This window comes from Lottia gigantea, assembly GCF_000327385.1.
Source record: "Lottia gigantea unplaced genomic scaffold LOTGIsca_27, whole genome shotgun sequence".
Lineage (NCBI taxonomy): Eukaryota > Metazoa > Mollusca > Gastropoda > Lottiidae > Lottia > Lottia gigantea.
This window is the reverse complement of record NW_008708846.1, coordinates 1,040,778-1,056,063: the sequence shown is the minus strand read 5'-3', so window position 1 is coordinate 1,056,063 and position 15,286 is coordinate 1,040,778. Positions and strand designations below refer to the sequence as shown.

The window sequence follows — 15,286 nt, the reverse complement described above, 5'->3', positions numbered from 1 at the left end:
GAATAAGGGGACAAGTAAGAATTTCAAAACACCAAAATCCTAATGGAGGGGGATGGAGGTGGGGGGATTTAAATGTTTAGTACAGCATTCAAAGGTCCAATATTTATTGTCCAAACTATTTGTTTCGTTTTATTCAAAATACATTTTGTTTTGTATTACACATACAACAAAAAAATGTAATGTATTTCTCCGACATCGACGGTGACTCCTAGGGACTATGAGTCATCTCAGTGAGACACATGTCCAACAACAGTCTTTGAAACATGTGACTATATCATGTATATAAGCCAAATTTCTCACAATTTTTTTTAATAAAAATAACTTTAATGGGCAAAATGCAAAAATCAAAAATGTAAATTTAATGTTAAAAGTTTTCTAGGTATTTGATCAAGCAAGCAGTTTAAACTTCGAGATGAAAAAATGGTCCAAATCAGCAAATTTTTTAGCAAATGACATATTTTAAGTTTATGACTGAGTCCAGCATGCCATATTGATAATAATAATGATTATTTTAATTTCAGTTAAGGTAGTTCGAGATAAGGCAGGATATTTTGCTGAGCGCTTGTATTATTCAATGAAAGGAGCTGGAACTGATGATAGAACGTTAATCAGAATTGTTGTTACAAGGTGTGAAATAGATATGGTACAAATTAAACAAGAATTCCAGAGACGTTATGGTAAAACTCTTGAATCATTTGTAAGAGTAAGTACTATTTCTTTTTACAGACATGCAAACTGTCCCGACTTACAAAATATCTATGAATCTAATGAAATTACATGATTAAATATTGCAATAATTCTTGTAAAAAAATCTCTTTAAGTATAGTTTTTATACACCCACATGGAAATGTGGACGTATATTGCCTTCGCCCCTTAACTGCCTTCCACCATTTGTAGTTTATTTCTTCCCCTGATGAAGTCAAAACTTTTTTGACGAAACGTTGGGTATTAAAGGATGGTATTTGATGTCAAGTTTTATTATTTATTACACCAAGTTCAGTATACATCAAATGAATCGCTGTACTACTAGTGGTATTGGTGATCCCATTAAAAAGTCTTCTGTGATTGGTAATTGCTGCCTGTTTTTTCTTTTTGGAATCACCACACATTATGGGGGCGTATATATTCGTCGCCCCGTCCCGTCCCGTCCACAATTGTTTGTGGACATGATAGAGAGCTGGTTTCTTGATGGATTTTGACGAAACTTGGTGTGAGTGTTTGTAATCACCCAAGGATGAACCCTATTGAAAATCAGACAAATCGAAAAATATTTACTAAGAGTTATTGCCCTTGTTCTTGAATTGTTTGTGGACACGAAAGAGAGCTGGTTTCTTGATGGATTTTGACGAAACTTGGTGTGAGTGTCTGTAATCACCCAAGGATGAACCCTATTGAAAATCAGACGAATCGAAAAATATTTACTATGGGTTATTGCCCTTGTTGTTGAATTGTAAACTGTAAAGAAAACCCATGAAATATGAAAATTTCACTCTCAGAAACATTCATTTACTCATATTTATTCATAACTCTTGTCAAACTCCCAGACAAATTAGCTGCCATAACATATGTGGGCGTATTACGATGGCATCCCTATTCTTATTTATATTGGTGAGATCTTGGTCAAGTTCGAATTTTCAACAATTTCCGTCTTAACAATTTTTTGCCCTTGATATTAGAGCTGTGTGATTTAATAATTTGATAAATTTGGGTTATTGATATTGATTTTACAATGGAACAAAGGCTTCTGGGATTGCGCATTTCCAAATAAGGCTATGCAATGAGATATAAGAGCGGGAATTGTCTTATGCCAGATAATTGACTTCAACTGAACTTGAAAATATCTAACAAATCAAAATTAATAAATGCACTTAGGCCATACCAAAATGATTTTCTGTTCTTCGGGATTTCTTGAAAAGAAAAAAGGTACGAGCAAACGAAATTTTTTTTTTAAATTTTAAAAAAAAAATGTCTAAAAGTTAATAATCATTGATTTGGTTGGTGCGATATAATATTTTTTAATTTTAAAAAAAAAAAAAGTCCCTTCGTACCATTAAAATTTTCCAGCATGGATGATTTTGAATGTATTCAGATAAAATAACAATTAATAGTATTTATTTATGGTGTAAAGGCTTCAAAACATTTTGGTATGGCACAACTAGCTGTTTTAAATTTGTCATGGTGCGTATCGACATACCACAAAAAATTTGTAATCTTCCACAAAATTGCTTTTGCACAGATTAACTGGTCTTTTGACCAGCCATCATCAATTGTTTTGCACCAATCTAGCACATCACAAAATAGTTTTTGAGGTCCAGTTAAGGTTTTGTCCAAGACTGGTGGTGTAGGTATTTCAGGAAACATTAATGTCTTTCTTGATGCCATCATAAAATCGAACACATTTTTATCACTTTTGGAAGTATTACAAACAGGTTCTTCAGACGAAGAATGAGAAGGCAAGTTAATTAAAAAGTCCACAAACTTGGATTTCAGTTCATCACACAGAGAAATTTTCAACGAAAGTGTAACCAAGACACCGCCTGATTTTTTCATATTGTCCTTGATGTACACTTTTTCTGGGATCTGTGATATGCACGATTGAATTCCTGCAGATGCCAGATCATAAACATCTTTAAAATTGTTTTCAGACTCAACATCAAACGCATGTATGGCAAAATAAGTTTCTGGTGTGACTTAATTTTGATTACTAAAATCATTTTGGTAAAAAAGACAAATACAAATATTAATTCTAGCACTGCATCGGCCATGCCTATTTCTGATAATTATCAACTTCCGGAATTTCGATGCGTTCGGTCGTCGAGAAAACGTTCTTGCTTCAGCGAAGGGCCTAAACTACTGTACGAACTCACTCTTTCAACAGCTAGAACATGTTCTACTATAATTGTCGCACGATGTCCACAAACTGACAAACGGAAATAGAGGGCGCAATTTGTTACTCCCGCTACCAAATTTTAGGCTTAGAGAAATAAAAATGAAACTAAAAATGAGAGCTAAACAATCATGTTATCTGATCAATTTAGAGGTACGAACATACGGGCAATATAATCTTTTTTCAAAATTTTACATACGGGAGCTCTTTTGATACATACGGAATATTATTTTTTAATTTTAGAAATAAAATTTCGATAACGGAAAATCGGGTACGGAATTCTTGACGAACAGAATATTATTTTGGTATGGCCTTATGGTAAGGAGACAAATTCAAACAGAAAAATTTAATGCGTATTATTCACTAAAACTTCAACAAAGTGAGTATGTATCAGAATCATTTGCTTCTAATAGACACAGGGGCCTTGGTGGCTCAGTGAGGTAGAGGCTCGCTAACCTGAAGGTCTAGGGTTCAATTCTGCCATATGTTGAATAAATATCATTGAATTTTTCAACCCGATTTCCCCTTGTCAGTGATGCATGTAAGAGTGACTGACATGGAAAAGCATTTAGTCGTTAGGATGGGACAATAAACCGAGGCAGAAAAACTGGTGCAGAAAAGTAGGATGTAAAACATTTCTAATAAACACAGTTTACTAATAGGTCTAATCCATTAGAACCGGATAAATGTCAATCACAAATCCTAATAAAGAACTAGTTTTTGTCATCAATAGAGTCGTTTTTACACAATTTCGCTTTAGATGAAGCCATTTTTTGCACTTGTAATGAATGAAGATATTCTTGTAACCATCTTTTCTAATAATGGTTTGTTAATAACTGAATTTTCTTCCATCTCTTTCTAGTAAATTTGTCCTTTTCATAAACAATTTCGAGAGGATCTAAAGTAGTTCAAGATGTTCAAAAAATGATAGGAGTCAATACATTAAAATCTGTAGGATCGGATGGAGTCAATGGCCAAGAATTAGCACTTTGGAAAATATTGTTAGAAGGATTTCATTGCATAAAACTGTTTCTAAACTTCGTTTAACTGTTTTCGCTAGACATTCCCTTAACTATTTTCACTAGAGATTCCCATACTCCGGATGCATGTGATGCGGAAGGAGATTGAAATGTCCATTTCCACTCACGCGCATTAAATATTTTTTCTAGTCTAATTTTTCTAATCCTTTCCTTATTCAGCTCCAATGAAATTGCCTCTATTGTTGATATGTGCCTTTTAGAGTGTTTACGTGCTAAAAATTGAATGCATTTACAAGGAAAGAACAAGGAAAATAACTCATACTAAATCTTTTTTTTTTATTTTTCTGATTTTTCGATATGGTTCATCATGGGTGATAGCAAACATTTACACCAAGTTTCGTAAAAATCTGTCAATAAATTGAACCTTCTAAAGTGTTAAAGAGCATTTCAAGAACAAGGGCATTAACTCAAACTAAATATTGTTCGAGTCTTCTAATTTTCGATTGGTTTATAACAAACATTGACACAAAGTTTTCGTCAAAATCTGGCAAGAATTGTGCCTCTAGAGTGAATGCATTTTCAAGAACAGGGGCAATAACTCGTACTTATTATTTTTCGATTTTTCTGATTTTCAATAGAATTCATCCTTGGGTTATTGTGCTTTCTAAAAATTGAATGCATTTTAAAGAGCAAGGGCAATAACTCTTACTAATTATTTTTCGATTTTTCTGATTTTCAATATGGTTCATCCGTGGGTGATAACTAACTCACACCAAGTTCCAGCCAAATCTGGCAAGATTTCTGGAGTGTTTACGAGCTAAAAATTGAAGGCATTTTCAAGAACAAGAGCATTAACTCATACTCTATATTTTTTTTGATTTTCTGATATGGTTCATCCTTGGGTGATAACAAACGTGGTCATGGCAGTGGTCATTCTTGATACACAAGGTGATAATGAACAAAATAATTCATTCAGTTATCTCCAATTGCGTAGCGAGAAATTTGAGCATGGGCATGAAACTGCTAAAATTTTGCGATTTTCAAGTGAAAATAGAGCAAATATTTTGGTAGGACATGGCAGCTGTATATTCTCCACTTGGCAGTACTTCCACATATCTAATATCTAATTTTTGGTAAGATTTGACACAGATTGGCGAATGTCTTTGATTTATCATCGCTTGTTTTCTAAGAAGGAAACATGCCACATGTTGCTGTTTTCTAGTCAAATTTGTGGTCCATTTTTTGTTAAATGTAAATTGGCATCAATTTGACCAACTGAAACGATGGATAATGTCATTTTTTTCTATTTATCAGCACTATTTCTGATCTGAACTTTCTCACATTTTTTGTTTATTACTTCGTGCTAATGACTAAAAGATAGCAATTTAAAAATAGTGGACCACAGCCATATACGCCCACCACAACATGCGGATGGTAAATATAGATTTTGGGGCAAGGGCAATAACTCTAACGATCGAAAATAGCTCAAAATCGAACTTGATCTTCCTTTTATGAATATGTCTACACATACCGAATTTCATTTGATTCCATCAAAAAATCTAGGGCGTTTTAGAACGTTTACAAGCAAACGTTGACGGATGGATGGACCGACTGACCTTCGTTTCATGAATATCTATGCACATACCGAATTTCATTTGATTCCATCAAAAAATCTAAAGCATTTTAGAGCGTTTACAAGCAAATGTTGACGGAAGGACCGACAGACCTTCGTTTCATGAATATGTATGCACATACCGAATTTCATTTGATTCCTTCAAAGACTCTAGTTTTTAGAGTGTTTACGAGCAATTGATGTAGATAGAACCACTTACTGTATAGAGGTTAAAGGGCGATAATTCCTCAAAATTGATGTAAGAGGCCTAAATCTTGAAAAAGCCTTGAATTTAATCAGAAGTAAACGAAACTTTTTCAAACCTTTCGATTTAGGTCCAATAACATCCATTTTAAGTTTAATCAAAATCGGTTGAAAACTAAAAGAGTCGAAAATAGCTCAAATTCGAACTTGATCTTCGTTTTATGAATATGTATGCACATACCGAATTTCATTTGATTCCATCAAAAATCCAGAATTTAGAGCGTTTACAAGCAAATGTTGATGGACGGATGGAAGGACAGGGGTGCCGACAATATACTTCCACATGGAAATGTGTAAAAAAACTAATAAAACCAAATACCATCCTTTAATACCCAACGTTTCGTCAAAAAAGTTTTGACTTCATCAAGGGAAGAAACAAACTACAAATGGTGAAAGGCAGTTAAGATTAAAATTACAATATGACTCATAAGGTTTATGACGTCACAATCTTAGAAACCACACAACAAGAGAGAGTCAAATCACAAATTGTTTGGAAACAATTTAATTCTTGATAATATGACCTGAGAAGATTTATGACATCAAAATCTTAGATACAACATAACAAGTATGTAATGATGACTTCAGGATTTGCCAAAGAATCGTAGGGAATCAGGTAGGGAAAAAAGGGTGGGGGCGAGGGGAATACACTAATATTTAGCAATTTTGAAACCTCCTGGTTTGAGTTCATTCAATCTATACGACCATACAGAGTCAAGTCAATGAATCCACAGAGTTTCTGCACTGTCTAATTGCAGGGCTTTGTATTTGTTCTGGCTATTTTTTTTTTTTTTTTCACTCAGGGAGCTTAGTTCTCGGAAACAGCAACAGGTATGGAAAAACGGATTTCGCCACACTTTCTAACTCGTGGCTAACTGTGTACTGAATGTAAAACGAAAATTTTCTGAGCAACATGAAGCGACAATAGCAACAAACAGAAAGTAGGCGTAATTATCGACCGATTTTGCTCGGGTTTCCTTTATTCTACTTCTTATAACAATGGACACATGCTGGCAGTTGAAAAAAATTAATTTTCTCAAATTAGTTTGATACTTTTTTTTGTCGAAATTAATCGAAATATGCTATTTCGGTTGCTATTTGTCGGACAGATTTGAAACTTATATAGTGTAGACAGCCAGCATGGGGGAATAAAAAAACGCGATCAAAATTTTTGCATCACTTCCGGTTTCAAAGTTAGTACTTCCGGTGACGTCACTTCCTGTGGAATTGAGTTATGACCAAACTAACATATGCATGATATTAGTGTCATTAATACAAACCTATTTAACTAAAAAAATACATACCGGAAGTAATAATTAGGCCGCCATTTGGGTTTGCCTCATTTTGCGAAAATTCCTATTCAGAAGCCATTTTTTATCCGATTCGTGTAATTTTTGTGTCAAACGATACTATAAATATTTGTCTACAATTTGTGGGAAGCAAAATTTTGACTTTTGGTTTTGTCTTTTTTATACGAACGGATGTTTTTTTTCAAAGTGTGAAGGCGTATATCTCATGACCTTGACCTTTGATGACCTTCATATTGACTGTGATGATAATTTGTGACCTTGTCTATCTGATGACCTTTTGACCTTTGGGGTCAGACAACTCTTTCCCATTTTATAGGGGTCTAAATATGGACCATTTTGAGCTTTTGCAGTGCTATTTCTTGGTCTCTAATAGACTTATGGCAATAATTCTTTCGATTTTGTAATGTAGAGATTCTGAGCTTTCCGTAGATATATAACATGCATACCTTACATGCAAATTCAAAACCCCATTCACTTAACATGGGGCTATTATTAGATAAATCGGCTAATTAGATTAATAATAATATATTTATTTCGTACCTAAAAGTACACTTTACAAAATGAAAAAAGGAAGAAAAAAAAAAAAATGTAACTAATAAAGCACAGATTATATACAATAGAATATAAATACATGAACATGTATTTTAACTTGTGGATAAATAATAAATAATTTCATTTAAGTTGTTTTTATCACTATTGCACATACCATAATCTCGTAAAGCGATAAAGTCACTAATTGCAGTGGATGTTGCTATCATGTCGTTATTAACAGTATTTGCTGTTTTTAATTTATTTACAATGGTTTGTATACCCAACTTACTAATGTCATACTTGTTAATATCATATTTATATGAAATGAGATTAAGATTGTTACAAGTTGGTGACAAACTGCCATTCAGAGCTAACTGCCCACATATAAAGGTAACCTGATTCTTACTACATAATACGGTATGAATAAATTTTACAAAACGTTTTAATAATTGAACCTCTATAGAAAAATCAGAACAGATCAAATTTAGCAAATTGCTGTGAGCCTGTCGAGGCAAATCCCATAACGGCTGTATGCATTTTCTCCATGCACAAAACAATTTACTTATGGACCTATGGGAATAATCTAATAATTGAGACCCATATAAAGGCATGCAATATGTTTTGAATAAACTGTATTTAAGATACGAATATGCAAATCGAAATTCACTCAATGTTATGTTTACTTGTAATAAAAAATTATTGATACATCTACTGACTTGTGATTCCTTTGTATCATGTTCTAGTAAATTACCAAGGTGAAATTCAGACAAATTCGATATATTTCTCATTAAATAATACTTTTGGAATATTAATATCATTATTGTTGGTTCTATCATGATTTAAGAGAACAAGTTTACTCTTATCCGGAGTGAAATTTACATCGTACTCTCTTGCATAATCGTTTACTATCTTTAGTAGTTTTGTAAGAGCATAACAAGACTGTGTGACAAGTGTTACGTCATCAGCATAAGCAAGAGCTCCTGTATAAATATGACCAACATGGCATCCAATCTTACTGTTTCTTAAGTGTGTTAATAATTCATCAAAATAAATACTAAATAAAATTGGGGAAAGAACCCCACCTTGTTTCACACCATTTGATACACTAAAGGGTTGTGATGTACACTGGGCCCAACGTATTTGTATGTTTTGGTTTGTATATAGATTTAACAATAAAAGAGCAGTTAAAGGACATATTCCTCTATTGACAAGCAATCTAAATAACTTAATAAAATTCAAAAGGTCGAAAGCACGGCTTGCGTCCAAAAAGCAGACAAACACATCTGATTTTAGGTTATGATAATACCTAATTACCTCATTTAACACAAATGTACAATGTATAGTAGAGTGACTTGGCTTAAAATCATATTGTAAATCCGAGGAGACCATAACATCCTGGTTCCTGTTAAGGATAATCCAGTCTAAAATTTTACCAACAATGCTACTTAGAGCTATTCCTCGGTAGTTTTCAGAATTATTCAATGACTTTTTTATATTTTTTGGAATAGATATTATCGTAGATAAAACAAGTGATGATGGACTGTAACCATGACACATGAGTGCTGATAAAACTAATGATAAGTGTACATGAAACAATTGAGGGGCATGAATGATATGGTCAGAGGAATGGCCGAAATTGCCGTCATTTTTACCATATTTTAGATGCTTTATGGCATGGATGACTTCATCCACTGAAATTTTGTGGGAATCTGTGCAAGAACAGTTATGAGTGGAGCACGCAATGGAATCGTCAAGATCGGTCTGTAGCTCGATCATATCATTCATATTGTACCCTACACTATTATACAGCTGGTTAGCAAACATTTCAGAGATATTCTCGTCTCCAATAACACCATCGATATTGTTAGGCATAGAGTTAGAGCTACCCTTTACACGTTTTACCTCGCTCCAAAAATCTCTGGTGTTATTGGTCACGAGAGAATGAGCTAATTTGTTTGAGGTAATCATATTCCTATTTTGTTTGACCTGCTTCAGAGCATAGTGGTATTTTGTTCTTGTTCGACATTGAATTTCTGCTATTTGACCTGACCTAGGACGATTATTATCCTTCCAGATATTGTGCCAAAAAATTGCAGTCTTTCGTGCCTAAGAAACATGATCATTCCAGCCAGGTATAGGGGCTTTGCGTTTCTTACCTTTACCTCTCTAAGGAATAGTTAAATTCGCGGCCTTAATGCTTAATATAATAAGTTGATCGAAGTATTTCTCCAGAGAATGAGAGTGAAACTTACACTTATAATTTGTACATGTTAATGATTCAAAAGGAACCTCAATATTAACTAGCAACTGATTCAATTCATTCTGATAGTTAAGAACATTCTCATCGGTAGCTAAACTCCAATTTGCTATAGGTTTAGTGGTTTTTGCATTAAATGTGTGCTTTTCACAAAAACAATCTAAGGACAGTCTAATTGGGCTATGATCCGATAGGTTATCACCATTGTGTACAGATCTTACATCAGAAATATAATTAGATAAATTCTGTGAAACAAAGAAATGATCAATGGTTGACGTATTAACTGTAATTTTACTTTCGAAAGTGTGAGCAACATTACTGCTTGTACTTAGAGTCACATTGACAAATGTATTAGTATCAATAAAATCACCTAAAAGTCTTGTATTTGACGAGTTAAGCCTTGAGAAATCGGTATTGAAGTCACCTCCAAGAATGAGACAGTCATTATTGGTTTCACAGATCAGTTGACTGATTTCATTCAAAGTACTTTCAAATTCACCTGCATGCTCCCCATCGCAAGGCATATAAACACAGCAAATTAAAAGTTCAATGTTTTTCAGAGAAATTTGAACAGCACATAACCGTCTAGATTGAAATACAACAGGTTTTATACTACATACTAGGAATTATTCCAAAGAATTGCACATCCTCCGTAGGGCCTTCCCAGAAGATGAGTGTCACACTCCATTCCAGATGTTCCATGCACACAGACATTATGAATTTTATTTTCAAATTGTGTGAGCTCCTTTTGAAATAACCAGTGCTCTTGGATTAATATAATGTCATGATTGTGACTGAGATATTCTATGTATTCAAATCTACCAATGCCATGGCCATGTGAATTATATGATGCTATTGATGGGGGCATTCAGAGAGTGTAATTTGGTTTTCCTGGCAAGGAGGGACATATTTTCTTACTCTGACACCATTCGGCCATATTGAGTCATCAAATAATCGTTTAAACTCAGACATAGGAACAGACAATTTAAATGACTTGAATTTTGCTTCAGGGTTCGATATGCATGAAATGTCTTTCACGTTAAAATCAAGATTCCTTACATGCTGTGATATCTGGTTTTCAGTTGTGGTTTTATCCACTCTGTAAATAAATAATTCCCGGATAGGTTCAGGTGCTCCCTTGAAACTACTCCAACTAGGTGAGGTACATTTACCAGAAATTATTTGACGCCTCTCATTCTCTTTACGTTTGATTTGTTTCTGGACATGTGATGGGAGCTGGAAATCATCGTTATTATAGTGTGTATTCATCGTGACATGGGAATTTGCCCTGACATCCATATTACACGATACTATACTCACACGATCGGTAGAATGTTCTCTTGGGGGTCTTAGTAGAGATTTGCCAACATTTATAACATTCAAAGATGTACCTTTAGTTACAGGTCTCTTTCTACTGGTTGTATCTGGATTTGTTGGCATTCGAACAGATGTGGCATAAGTTTTTAAAGGTATGGAATCGAGTCTGGACTTAATTGATAAATTGTCACAAATGGTATGATCTAGCGCTTGTAGATTAGAAATGGTGTTTTCAAACCTGTTAAGTCTTTCAACTATTGATAATGTGTTCAGCTCTTCGGGGGAAACTTTTTGGAATCTTTCCCAAATCTATGGCACATATTGTAAATTCCGGCACACAATCAGCTTTATCCAGTATTTCTTGGGCACACAAAATATCCATAACATGGGCCTCCTTTTCCAGTCGAACAACAGAGTCCTTTCTACAAGCCTTTTCTCCTATTATATTGTTATCACTATTATTCCAAAGTTTATTCTTACTTTCTATGATATTTTCTAATGTAAAATGACCCATTACAGCATTTTTAATATTATCAGAGGTACTGTTTTGGAGAGAGTAAACAACATATCCCAACAACAAGTCGTTGATCACAGTTGGTTTTGGTTAATTTACTGATTCTACATTAATATGGTTCACATCTTGATTAGCTTGGTGATTGGTATTAGTTGGATTGGTATTCGTTTTCTTACACAAGTTGATATGATTAGATCTTCTAGTCAGTGTACCATATCTTACTTTGAAACAGTCTTTACATAACTTCATATCACCCTGAGCAAAGTTGGCTTCTGCTCCTCTACGCTTGAAAGGACATGGCCCTTCTGGTGTACCGTCACACTTGATTACGCCTTATTTGGTATATTCTCACATACGCAAAATATATATTTACAAATATCCCCAAAAATCGAAAGAATACATCACAATGGAAATATACATCGTTAGCACATTGTTGGCAGGTACTATCCGTACAATTTTGGTAAAATTTAATGGGTTACTTCTCGAATAAGTTTGGTATAATCCGAGAGCTCGTTAAACACGTCCTCTCTCTTCAAACTCCCTACGTACATGGCTGTCAACCCCAATAGAAATAGTTTTGGTTGTTTAAAGATACCCTCCGTTTTATATTTTGTTTTATATGATTGTTTTATGTCCAGTTGTGGCATATAAATAAGCTCTCGGGTGGATTGAACCATGCTATACTGTAAGTTGAGCTTACAGAAGCACATTAAAGGGATACCCCCACTTAATTTACCAACTTTCTTATTTCTTATCCGACTTTCATCAAACTTGGAATGTATGTGTATAATTAAATTCTAAATTTGATGGAATTATCGAATTTTCATCAAACTTGTTATGTATGTGTATAGTCCAATTCTAAATTTGATGGAAATATTGAATTTTTGTGCGCATGCGCATTACCAACTATCTTATTTCTTGTCCGATTTTCATCAAACTTGGTAGGTATGTGTATAATCCAATTCTAAATTTGATGGAAATATTGAATTTTTGATGTGCGCATGCGCATTACCAACTTTCTTATTTCTTGTTAGAAATTCATCAAACTTGGTATGTTTGTGTATAATCGAATTCTAAATTTGATGGGAATATTGAATTTTTGTTGTGCACATGCGCATTACCAACTTTCTTATTTCTTACCCGAATTTCATCAAACTTTGAATGTATGTGTATAGTCCAATTCTAAATTTGATGGAAATAATGAATATTTGTTATGCGCATTACCATCTTTCTTATTTCTTGTCCGAATTTCATCAAACTTGGCCTTTATTAATTGACAAACATTCTCTTATTCTTAGTCAATATACATTAAACTCGAGGCACTTTTGGATATTTGCATTTAGAGATGTAGAAATGTATTTACATCAATGTAATTGCAATAGACCATCTTCGTATGTACCTGAATGTTGTAACATGCCCTGCATCAGTACTGTTATTAGAACAGTTCTAGTTTGCTTTTGCTTTCATTTGGAATTTTCTCCAGAAGTGTGCATTTATAAACATGACCAGGTTGGTTAAAATGGAGGAGCTTTATGAACCTTTTTCAATAGCCGATTTGCCAATTATCAATATCGTAAGCAATTCTGATACCTGCAATAGCGATTCAAGATATGTTGGAATACGGCGAGAAATGGATTGTGTGTTTTTTATTTCGTTCCCAAAGCCAAAGACTCAAAGGGAGAAGTGTAAACGGTGGTTTCGGCTCTGTGGAAGGAAACACTTTACTATTGAGAATGTTAGGAAGGCAACCTTACATTTGCAGCAAGCATTTCATCGGAAATGGGCCAACGTGTGAACACACAGACCCTCTACTGGCATTGGCGACTGACCTGGAACTGAAAATTTTGAGTAATAAGAAGAAGAGAAAAGCTCCAAAGGAAAGAGTAAGATTACCAACAAAGATGTCCAGAACACAACATTTCGACGAACCAACATCAACAATGAACACTCTTACAGTAAACCTGATGATGAATCAACTGGCAGTGAAGAGTTTAGAGGCTTACTACAGTACTTAGACTGTGATGAATTTTTGTCACAAGAGAAGATTTGGCCAATGTAACAGGTAAGTGATGTTTTGAATAAGATATGAATAAACCTACCATCAATATAGAGGCCAAAAAAGGCCCAAGAATCCTGTGCACCAATACCCACCTCCTTGTTGTTAACATAATAGGTTGGCTACACTAGGCCTGATAAATACATGGATTCAAAAGTTGATCAAGCTCACATATAATATAGGAGTGTTCTTGGGGAATTTTTTGTTCAATGAAGTTGGGTCTATCATGCAGCCTAGGCCTAATAATCATTTGATTTTGAATTAAAACTGCATTCTTTTTTCTCTACAGAGGAGACTGTATGTGCCAGTACCTGTACTGATATTTGTGTTTCAAGTGGTACTGATAATTATATAAAATATCAAGGTTTAGTGCACGTGTCCATTTTTTTCAGGACTAACATTGTCTTTGTTTGGACTTTTATTTACGTGGTTACGAAGTAAAGCAGAAAGACTTAATTATTGGAGGGCACAAGATACTACAGAAATGAAGGGTGTAAGTAGACATTTTTTTAGAATTAAAATATTGTTTCATATGTATGCGATAATCTTAGGCATGTGTACAAAAATTTTATGGGATCACTATATATATGCAATATATTGGATTATTTAATGAAAATGTGATGAGAAAAATACTGTTATTGTTCCTTACCTCTCCCCTGCATGTCAAAGTTGTCATTTTCATTACATTTTCTCATATTTCTAACTTCAGAATCAGAGAACGGGCCCAAAGAGGAAGTTGGCTGTATAGGAGGAACTATTGATGGTACTTATTCGTTTGAGAAGAGGGTTTGATATAGATGTAGTTAGTGATCTAATGGGAATTCACTCATCAAATGTTAGCAGAATTTTTACAACTTGGATTAACTTTTTATATTTGGAATTACAGTTTTTGATATCATGGCCTGCAAAGGAGCAAGTAAGGAAAAACCTACCGCGACAATTTAAACATTTTCCTAAAACTGTATCCATAATAGACTGTACAGAATTTTTTGTCCAGAAACCCAGTATTCCATCATCTCAATGCATAACATGGTCGCAATATAAGCACCATAATACCTTGAAAGCTTTTATTGCCATTACAACCACAGGATCCTTCTGTTTTATTTCAAAATAATTTACCGGTAGTATATCAGATAAACGTATTGTGGAAGAAAGTGGGTTTTTGGACAACTTAAAACATGGCAATGACATCATGGCAGACAGAGGATTTTTAATCAGGGATTTACTTGCAAAAAGATCTGCAACCTTGAACATTCCCCCCTTCTCTATGGGAAGGCAACTCTCCAACAAGGCTGTTACAAAGACACGGCGTATTGCTAGTGTAAGGATTCACGTGGAGAGAGCTATTGGGCGATTGAAAACCTTTAAACTTCTTCAAGGTGTTATGCCACTAAAACTACACCCTCTGTTTGACCAAATGATTTTTGTTTGTGCTTCACTCTGCAACATGGACTTGTAAAGTAATATTAAGTAAGCTTATATTTTATTCAACTCATGAATTCCACATTTTTTATGCTGATTAATCTTTAAGTTATACTACAGGAAGGAAAACAAGTAATAT

The 15,286-nt window shown here is 34.1% G+C and overlaps 1 protein-coding gene across 1 annotated transcript; it reads left to right on the top strand.

Moving 5' to 3' along the window:
• Nucleotides 1-502: 502 nt before the first annotated feature.
• Nucleotides 503-781, top strand: LOTGIDRAFT_117916 (hypothetical protein; the record flags this gene model as incomplete). The annotated part of the gene is made up of 1 exon (XM_009056255.1): nt 503-781. The coding sequence occupies one exon, from the start codon at nt 503-505 to the stop codon at nt 779-781; it is 279 nt and encodes a 92-aa protein (XP_009054503.1).
• Between the last annotated feature and the right edge of the window lie 14,505 nt (nt 782-15,286).